Source organism: Battus philenor, unplaced genomic scaffold (genome assembly GCF_028537555.1).
Source record: "Battus philenor isolate CCGP_79_NKW_IND1 unplaced genomic scaffold, ilBatPhil1.0.hap1 SCAF_8, whole genome shotgun sequence".
Classification (NCBI taxonomy): Eukaryota; Metazoa; Arthropoda; class Insecta; order Lepidoptera; family Papilionidae; genus Battus; species Battus philenor.
In genome coordinates, this window is record NW_027181748.1 from 8,782,927 (window position 1) to 8,793,837 (window position 10,911).

Genomic DNA, 10,911 nt, shown 5'->3' on the forward strand with positions numbered 1-10,911 from the left:
AACTATGGTCAAACCTTTAATTTATTTCAATAACTTTTTAAAACACTTAATTTTTAAACACATAGTGTTTTCTTTTTGCATATATACATGGTGTTCGGTTATAAGTGTAAAAGATTTAAAGGGGGTAAATATACATCTCATCTGTTATCAAAAGGCTTTAAAGCTTTTACACCCATTCTCATCACCCGTTATGAAGTGGGTACTCTAAAACATGTCATGATCATTTATTCTTTCCATCGGAATGCGATATGTCAATAACTTCTGGCAATACAAAGTCTGCAGGGCCACATTTTAAATAATAAATAATCTTAATTTATAGTAATCCCAATCTTAAAAACGCTTTTTCTTACTAATTTACTACTATTAAGGTATTTAATATTTTTGAAATCATTGATTTTTATTAATGTGTACCATACATTAATTAACAGTGAATAACTTTTTATATTCACCCCTTTAAAAATTTTACGTACTATAACCAATCATCTGTATATTTTAATTATTAGAATAATACAGCGAATCGTTGCATACTTTAATATTATTATACATTGTTTTGGTGCTTAAATTTAAATTATGTTTATTATGAATGTGTAATTGTTAATTATTAAAAACAAGTGAGATAATTTTCAAACGTTGAGTTTTCTTAGCATATTAAAAAAAGAATAAGCTGTTGCCATTTTCTGTAAAAAAAAACAAGATATAGATAAAGTATAAGTAAAACTGAGTACTAATTAAAATAATTAAAATATCTTACATTAGAAAATGTCTGAACAGAGACATCTTCGAAGCCCGGAGCATTAAGCTTGAGCTTTCTAAGCGATCTTTGTATCATCAAAATAATGTAAGGTCGCATAAAATGACCTGTTTTCCAAAAAGGTATATCCAGACAAATTTCAGCAACTGAGGTAAGCTTCAAAAAAATATCACAAAAAATTAATTAAAAAAAATGAAGGTAAAGTGATATTAAATTATAAATAACGTAGTAAAGTTAACATATTATCTTAGAGAAATGTGTTACCTTGACGTCGAGCACTGTACCTAGATAGCTGGGAATAAATACTTCTATTATAGTTCCGATGCATAGGAACATTGTAAGTCCGTTAATTTCTCCAACGCTTAATTTCTGTAATATTTTTAAAAGTGTGATGTGGAAAAACGGTAGTTAAAAAGGGAATTAAAAATATCATAATATTCTTTCACCAATTAAAATTTATTACGTATAATAAATATTATCATACATGTTATTACCTCTGCACTACTATAGGCGGTTAAACATACCACAGGCGCGGCTGCCTTTTGTTCAAACATTAATAATTTTTTATAAACTTTCGAAAAATTTTCTACAAGCCTGGAAATCGAAGTTTAATTGTTAAAAAATACTTTAATTGTTATTTAAACTGGAAAAACTGATAATGAAACTTACCGATACATTGTAACGTGCTCTTTTACTATTTTTCGCATTCGAGCTATAATTTCACTTTTATATTGAATATTTTCTTCAATATTGGTGGGCAACTTTAATCCTTCCATGAGATCTTGAATATACCAAATGACCAGATCTGCTTTAGTTGTTATTTGACCGACCCAAAATATTTGAGTTTGAATCATGACTATGTGATATAATAGTAAAATAATTAATTGCGCTTAAAAACTCTTAGTATATAATGGTTAATTAAGTTTTAATATTATTTTATTTACTTACATACATAACTAAGTGCATAGTCGAAAACACAGAAATTTGAAAAAGTGAAAAACATTTCGTAGTGAGGTGTTGCGCTGAAATCAATATCAAAAAACCAAAATGGAAATAGCATCGGTCTCTTCCTACCATCGCCGGGTTCATGGATGATGACGTACCACAGAAGACAAAGTGAGGTAGTCATCACCATACCGACGCCGATAGAACTTGTGAAAACTACAGCACTCAAACACATTTTCCATATCTTAAGTTGATTTTTAAAATATCTTTCCCTGTAAATAAATAAGGTAAGGTTAAGATAACGCTAGTTCATTATTCATAGTATTTAAACAAAAATAAATAAAATCTTACCGGTATTTTGCGCCACCTGTACATATATAATTAAAATCATCTCTAAGGGTTGTCAATAAAACTCGATATTGTGGTAAATTAACAACAATGCATAGAAACATCAGTAGTTGGTAAAAAAGAATAATAACGTAACAACCCGATTCAGTAAGACGAATCAAATCGCTGGTCATAAAGCCATGGTAAGCAGAAACGCCCATCATGCAAATCGCGGTAGTAGTACAAATCAACAAAATGAATATTATAAACGACCTGAAATTATCAAAGCTTTTTAGGCATACTATTGTTCATATTAATAGTGATTTAACTCTTTGCCAAATAAACTTACTTGCATTTTGACTTAGGCTCATTGTCAAGCACTTGAAAGAATCTTAAAATATGATAACATATAAAATGATATTTATATGGATCGACTAATCCTTCTGAACTATCGAAATACTCTTTATTAATAAAAGCCTTGAGCTTTTTGAACATATTGCTCTTTAAGTACAAAATGTTTTATTAAGAATGACCACTAAGCAAAGAGCCTGTATTATATATACTAGATATTGACGTTATTACGTGTTGAGATTCTATTGCTAATGACTAAGCGTATATATTTTTTTATATTATCAGAATTTTATAATAAATCGACACTGTGACTTTCATCATAAAAGCAAAAAATAAACATTGTTTTATTTTACCCACAACATAGTTCACTTAGATCATTTGTTAAACTGCGTTAATTTGCAAGTTTTCTTTGTAATCCACTGTCGATTTAAAGATTTTTCCCGACATAATTTTTCCAGATATTCAAGTTAAAAGTGAATAACACTTAATCGTTACCACAAACTTCGAAAACAAAGCATAATCATAAAAGTTCCGTACTCCCCATGTTACCGATTCCAACACCGCAAATGAAATGAGTTGAATTCATTTCAAATCAAGAGAAATAGAAATATAACATCGCAGGACCGACCTTCTTTAGTCGTTACATTAGACCTAACATAGATAAATAGAATTACGGTAACATGTACCTTAAATGTAATCTTCGCACTTTCAAGTTACTCTCAATTATTCTACAAGCTGAATATTTTAATATTATCGAGATGAAATAATTTTGTCAGAACACTTTGGTTGTCACAAAATCGTATTTTTATTTTCCCGTCTTACACAAGAAGTGGCTTATGGCATCATTTTCCATTTATAAAAAGCTACCATCATCATCTACGACAAATTATAACATACATTTTACCTAAAACTTGTCAGTAAAATTGTCTTTTGAAATTGTAAATTATCAAATAAAAGTTTATAGTTATTACATTATTACATGGAATAAAATTTACGTTTTTTTTTTAATCTTACTAAACTTTTAAGCCGTCTTGTCATTAATTACACTTGACAAAGAATGTATAATAGGATTTTAAGACTTAAATTATAGAGTTTCGTACTGAGCTTCGCTTTGCCTCAAGCTATGTCATAAAAAATAAATGCAGTATTCTACGTTCGAAAAATGTATAAAATGTACATATTCTGAACGTCATATTTTTTAAATTTTAACATTATATTTTGTAAATTTTAAAAAAGTGAGAAAAAGTAACGAGGTAGTTGTGTAAAGGTCGTATAAAAGAGTAGTCGTAATGAGTTTATCTGTTATGGGCTAAATATCTAAATAATATTGAACAATAAACAATGACATAATATAATTTGAAGTATTTTTATTACTAATGTATTTAATCACATTGGGTACCACTTTTGAAATAAATTCTTTAAACTATTAGTACACATTTTAACTTAAAAAATACGTTATAATTTTTATTGTTTACGCTTGTCTTCTAAGCTTTGTTTCAAATTTAACAATTTTTTTTATAAAAATATAAGTTTTGATAAATGAGCAACGAAATTGATTTTGCCGCTTTCATTGTTGGTTTTTTGGTTAAAATGTTAAAGTCAAATACCATGGAAAATTAATGCAAGACATTGCAAGTTCACGAGAAGTGATATGATTAATAAAGAAAAGAAATATCATCCCTGATTGATCATTTTAGAATCATCTCGATTTACCGCTTATCTTACTATGGTTCTAACAGAGTACAAAACATCTATTTTTAATAACAAAATCAACTTAGTAAAGAAGGCGCCAACTTAATAGTCATATGGCATATTGATTTCTTATTTATTTATCAACAATGTTCCTTCAACACTTTTGAAAATATACACGTAGATGTATAATACCAAAAAAAATTGCAGACAGTCATAATATGGAAATAGAAGAAGGACAAATAGCAGGTAGTTAACTTAGCTAACTTATCTTATAATGGCAGCAATATCTATATCAGGCCTCCCACTAAATGGACCGAAGGCGAAATCATAGTCAAAGTTGCGAGAAGTCGTAGGATGCCGGCAGCGCAATACCGGTCATTTTGGCGATCTTTGGTGGAGGGAGGCCTATGCCTGGCAGTGGCCGTTCATCATCTGACATTGTTGAATCCTTAATATAATTTTTAACACATGCACTTTAACTATAAAATGTGTGATTATCCTTGTTAATTTTTAAATTGTTTAATATGAGTCCTTTTCAAATAGGCTCAGAAATTATATACCCTTTATACCTGCACACCACACAGGATACTGAAAGAAACATTTAAAACCTATTCTATAAAATTATGCATAACAATATATTTTTATTATAAAACACAGAACTATACAATTTCGTATAATAAAGTGGTTAAATAACTGAAACACTAAAGCATGCTAACATGAGTTGAACATAACGGATATTGACGTCATGTCATAGTTCCCGCCCCCGGATGTGGACTCAGCGCCATTACGGAACTCATTATTTTTCACACCGCTACCAATTTCACGATTTACTAGTACTCTTGACGTCTGGCCTAATTAAAATTAATAAGTAATAAATATTTTCCTTTTATTTCTAGGATCTTTTCCTTGAATTTAACATAATATAAATTAAATAATAAATCATGACATCTAATGTTACTTTAATAGTTTTGTTATCCATCAAAAAGACAGCCACTAGGAAGCTTAGAGTTCTTGCTAAATTGCGATGGGTATCCTATTCCGGTAACCTCAAACCTTACATATAAATCAGAGGTCCAATCCTCTGTGAAGTACAACAGGCGAATCTACGTGTTGCCTAGTATCAACTAACAGTTGTTTACTAGCTGAAAAACACACTATGAATAAACTATTTTTTAATAGATCAATATTTAAATACTAACCTAAATAGATCGTAAATCTTGAATAGAGAAGTCAAACAACCAAGGTATCCTTTTTCACCAATCCTATTTTGGATAATGTGCGCAGGAATTGCGTTATATTTTTTCCCTGCTCCCTTTGTCATCGAACAAATAACATTCTTACATTGTGGATATTCCTGGCATTCCGACGAAACATCCCTCTTCATAAGGCGTACAGCAATAGAGAGGAATAGTTCGCTTATGTAATTTTATGGTCCAAAAACAACTTATATCTTAAAAGACCAACGTAAGCTACTACGTATTTTTATTATGTATAATGTTTCGAAAATTTAAGGCGTTGACACATTAACAGTCCCGCACTATATTTTTTTAAATACAAAATCCTACGCTTTTTTCCTTGTCACTTTAAAGCAAGGACATATTAACTTAGGGATAAATAAACAAAAAAGTAAAATAAAACCATAACCATTGCCCGATTTATTAAAAGAAAATCAAAAACTCTTAGGTTTTTAAGTTTTCTGCAGATATCAATCAACATATATCAAATAAACAATAGACATTCGACTAAATGATTATAGTTAGTAGCTTTGAGGTTCCGCCAGTCATCGGAATCGATATTTCATAAATATGTTAACTTTAGCTATATATATATATATAAGTTTACAGTTTAGTTAACATATATATATATAAGATATATTCGTTTTTATTTCCTTATTAAGCTTTGAATACACATTTCGTAGTTTTCCAAAAATCTAATCGGAGCTGCAACAGTACTCAACATTTTTGCATTTCATAAAAATGTGCTTTTAGTTTTTTATCACTAAAATAAAAATAATTGAACGAGTCTTTTCAAGAACATTCGACTACGTTAGTTTTCCAGTTTAATTAAAATGGAAAATAAAATAAGCATTTTTAAAAGCCGCTAAAACTGGAATGAATGTAACTTCATTATGTAAAAATGGAGTGCTTTATAAAAGTAATTAAACCTAATTACAGGACAATCTACATCAAATATTATTTATGGATAGATTTTTTAGATTTTTAAAATAGATATATTTAAAATATTTTTATTATTTTTTTCACGTCAAAATTTTTTTTTTATATTTCGGATTCCAAAACATACTAAGTTCTAATTTAAAATAGTTTTCGAAAGTTACTTAAATAAAACAAGTAATTAGAACATGTATGACATAACCTAAGCTTGTTGTTAAAAGACAAGTCACGTATTCATTACATTGACTTTGAGCTGAAGATTGAAAAGTGCGAAAGCGGTTTTCCACACGCTAATTACCCAGCGTTTAACAAAAAAAGTGGCAGTGAATTAAGTTTTGCAGCAACCATTTCACATTTGTTTTTTTTATTTTTTATTTGCTTAGCAAGAATTGTTTTTCTGGGTGAATTGAAACATTTTATAAAGTTATCAACATTTCGGTTTATAATTTAAACTCGGTAAATACTTTTTTAAATTTTCCATCTTGGTATTTAATATTCAATTGAGTAGCTTTTAGAAATGTAAACTTATTTAATGACACCATCATTAATAATTTACAATTAAAAATATACCGTTACTTACATAGTTTTTTCATTTTTTAAATAATGAATACATTAAAACGGGATTGGTTTTCCCTATGACATCAGCGCATTTCTTTGTAGCAAAATGGAATGTTAGTTGTTGTTATTTTAAAATTTGTAACATTGCACTTTATATTTTTATTATTTTTTAACAACTGGTTGCTATTTTTTAAAGAAGAATTAGTTTAATTTTTTATGTTGCCTTTTTCCTTTGTTTTGTCGAAGCATTTTTCTTATTTTACTGTAAGATCTCCTTTAAATCAAAAGGGTAATTGTTAGCTGCTAATTAAGCAAGAAGGTATTTTTATTTTTAAAAAAGGAACACGATGGAGTCTCATATCCTTGTATTTCCATCGTTGGGTATAAACGCATGAAATCCAATTACAACGGATGGGAAAATTTAATTTCTCTTCCATCGTGTTCACCCAACAACTTATTTATTCATGATTCCTGTTACGAGTAGATTTCTAATTGCTTTATCGGAAAAATTCAAATGGCAATTAGAGAGCACTTTTATGTTGAATACGAGCTAATATAATAAAATTATTTAATAATTTACGAGTCGCGAAAGAATCATTGCTATGTATTTTCATGTAGCCGACGAGTTTTTAACACGAGTACCGTATTTAAAATAAATAACAAATATAGTTTACTTAAGCAATATTTATGGCAAAAATCTGCTTATGTTAAATAAATTATTCAGCCTGAAATAATTACATCGATATTTTAACAAGAGCGTGATAATTAAAATGATAGGTTGTTGTTATATCGTTTGTAATGACTAACCAACAAGACCGTTGTAACACAGAGTAAAAGTACATAAAGGAATTACTTAAAAAATTTATAGCGTTTACCGTGGAGTTTACGGATCGTAAATGTGTTAAATAAAATACATATATTTTTGTGGATAAAACATAAAAGCTAGTGAGGGGAAAGTGGTAGAGCTTCTTGATATTTAATAAGTCGAAAAAGCAACTGTAACATGAAATGATCTTAATGAGCAGTCCTAATAAACGTTCCGTAACATGTACGTGAACATTTAATAAAGGGCAACTCAAGTCGAGCAAGTAATGAGAACATGAACGACGTAATTTAAGCTTGCAACTTAAAGACAAGTCACGTATTCGGTACATTAACTTTGACTGAACGTGAGTTTGACATATTTAATAAGGAGGTTTTATAAATAGCAAACAGGCAATGAGTTCCGTATTTTTAAGAGATATCTGCTATTTACAGATTTCAGTCTATTTTCAGGTTTATTAGAGCGTAGAAGAATCTATGCCCGACCTGGGCAAGTCTGAAAAGGATTAAAAATTCTATTTGGTGGTGTAGGCCAAATCCAATGACGAAACGACCACAGATTTCACGACCAGAGATTAGCAGGTCGCTAATAACTTGTACAGGTAATTTTTACGCCTGCTCCTCTTACTATCTCAGTAGCGATTTCCAGGGACCCTTTCACCCAGTTAAAGTAAAGACACAAAGTAACAACCAGTTATACCTTCTTAATACCTTTATTGTCCTGCACACTATACTCTCCTTGTGTGCTAAAAAGTTTTCATGTCCACGCCAAAAAGCGACAGAGCAGGAGCATAGGGTTTTTCGTCGGTGAAAACCTTGGCGTCTTAACTACAAGCTAGTTATGAATTTTCTTTTTTTAACTTAAAAGTTTTCTTTTTTAAACTTATACAAATATGTTTATAAAACACACATTAATAAATTACACGTCATTAAAAAAAAACAAGTTTTCAAAATCTTCCTTGTAAAATTGTTTCATTGCTATTGCGTTGCTGTGTTTGTTAACTGTGCTTCCGTTTACACAGCTCCCGTGTGTTTTTTAACAAGGTTTTACCTTACGCAATCATTCTTACTTACAGTCATGTTTACATTCATTCGTGCGAGTCTTTTCTTTTCCAAAATTAATAGAGTCTAGTGGAACTTGGACTTTATAATTTCAATCACGACCGAAATTCTCCTTAAAAATTTCGGCAGTGCGTTGTCATTTTTGGATTTTTTGAATAATTAAATCATAGTCGTACAAACTGAAGTACTATAAAGCGTAGTATGAAAAAAAAAATCTTGGAATTTGGATTGTCGTTTTCTCTGCTTATAGCAACCTCTTATCAATTATAAGCTTGAGGGTATTTTATCACAGTTTTATTTACTTGTTGTTGAAAATTTATACAACCTTAATAATAAATTCGTGATAAGTACAAATAACAATATTTTCGTTTATTACTACGTTTTTAAAAATATATGTAATAAATGTAAATACCAAAAAGGTCACTTCGATAAATTTAAAGTGATAAACTTGCAATATAAATTCATGAAAGTTCTGATCACGTTCAGCCGGCACATCTATAAACTCGTTGACTTAGGTATTTACAAGCAATAAACATACTTTACCTAGGGATGTTTATGTCAAATACTTTTATACGTTATTAAAAAAATTGCATAAATGTGACGATGTGATAGTATTCAGTTAATAAAGAAGAATGTCGTACTTGAATGAATATTTTTTATGTATAAAGGAGCCAGAACGAGGAGCCGGAACTCTATTCAAAACATACTACATTCACCGCTACAATGATCATCATCATTATCATCCGTACGAGGTCCTTTACGGGATGTAAGTCTCCTCATAGATTTTCAATAGGGCTGATGGGAAGAGGCCTCCATTTAGGGTCTTTAGGCGATCTTAACAAGGTTGTCTGTCCGACTTGAGGGTGCACGTGCTATGCTTGGCTTGCTTTGCAATAAATCAATTCATATACATCACAGCTAATTTATTAAAGCAGCGAGAATCAGTTCCTAATTTTGTGCCTCATTCATAAGCTCACTGTCACTTAACAAGCCATGGAAGGAGCAACTCTCGGAATATCTCTGCGGGATCTTTACAAGGATGAGAAGGCAGGGAGCAGGCACACAGCACAGAACAGATGGCCGCTGGCTCCTTAAGTTCCTGGACTGGAGACCACATACAGAGACCACAAGGTAGACAGACGTATTGTACTTAAGGCAGTCAATGGTTGCTGGATACAGACTGCTTCCAGCCGGTCTTATTGAAAATCTATGTGGGAGGCTTATGTCCAACTGTGGATGTCCAATAGCTGAAATGATGATGATAAGCAGTTCATTCCACCTAGCCAAATATTTATAAAATCTAATCAATATTTCTATATTGTACATAATGAATTTAATTTCTATACACTTCAATCCAAAGCGCTGTACGTCAGAATTAATGTTTTCCATAATGGCGTCGCATTTGACCAGCGACATATTGGGATTGGCAGGTTGATTGGTGGCTATTGATTGTTTGTTGATAAGTTTCGAACCGCTTAGTTACTATTTGATAAAATTTATAATTATGTTACAATGTTTATAACTAACGTATTTTTATTTTAACCTCGAATTCAAAATTTTGTTCCCAAAAATACTAGTCTTTTAATTATGCGATAAGTTAACTTAGCTAAAAATATAAATTGAGTTTTAAAAAAAGACACATAAAAAACTCTACACATTTTTAAACTAGAATATTTATAAACTTGTAAAGCTTTACTTAGTCTGCATAATAAATTTTAAATAAAAATGCTGGTTTCTTGAAATTACAAAACGTTTGAACTTTTTAATCTCTACAAAAGAAAGTCGATTCGTCTCATTTTCGTCGAAAAATAATGTTGATGTTTAATGTATATTTAAAAAAAAAACATCATTAATCTTTTAATAAAGAATACCTTTATCTTGTGCCATGTCAATAACAATGGATCAGCCGCTCTGCGACAGGAAGTGCGGCTTCATGCCCCTGTGGATTCATAATTTTATCAATAACACTCAAAGCGTGAACAATAGACCCTTATTAACAAAGACAAAATAAACATTACAATAACGGTATACAGCGAATTAATAAATAACAATACAATTCAATTTATAACACAAGAAATTCAGAAAATAGAAATTTTTCGGAGTTTTGAGCTAATCTTCTTCTATAATAAATCTACATTGTCCGTACCAACTTTTGATTTGTTGTATTAAAAATTATTGAATATTTGTTGATTTTTAAAATACACGGCAAATGAAAAGTTAGTTTATCACTTA

At 30.0% G+C, this 10,911-nt stretch overlaps 1 protein-coding gene across 1 annotated transcript; it reads right to left on the reverse strand.

Moving 5' to 3' along the window:
- Positions 1-623: 623 nt before the first annotated feature.
- On the reverse strand, positions 624-2,518 carry LOC137931575 (odorant receptor 49a-like). Its single transcript, XM_068775016.1, has 8 exons — positions 2,373-2,518; positions 2,048-2,296; positions 1,700-1,968; positions 1,421-1,607; positions 1,246-1,345; positions 1,016-1,120; positions 752-907; positions 624-677 (listed from the first exon to the last, which is right to left on the reverse strand). The coding sequence occupies exons 1-8, from the start codon at positions 2,516-2,518 to the stop codon at positions 624-626; spliced, it is 1,266 nt and encodes a 421-aa protein (XP_068631117.1).
- Positions 2,519-10,911: the final 8,393 nt, after the last annotated feature.

Excerpts from the sequence above, each read along its gene's own strand:
- LOC137931575 (XM_068775016.1), bottom strand. The coding sequence starts at position 2,518 with ATGTTCAAAAAGCTCAAGGCTTTTATTAATAAAGAGTATTTCGATAGT. Across the intron at positions 1,969-2,047 it reads ACAGGTGGCGCAAAATACCG|GGAAAGATATTTTAAAAATC; the intron begins GTAAGATTTTAT and ends ATTTATTTACAG. Across the intron at positions 908-1,015 it reads GTACAGTGCTCGACGTCAAG|CTTACCTCAGTTGCTGAAAT; the intron begins GTAACACATTTC and ends ATTTTTTTGAAG.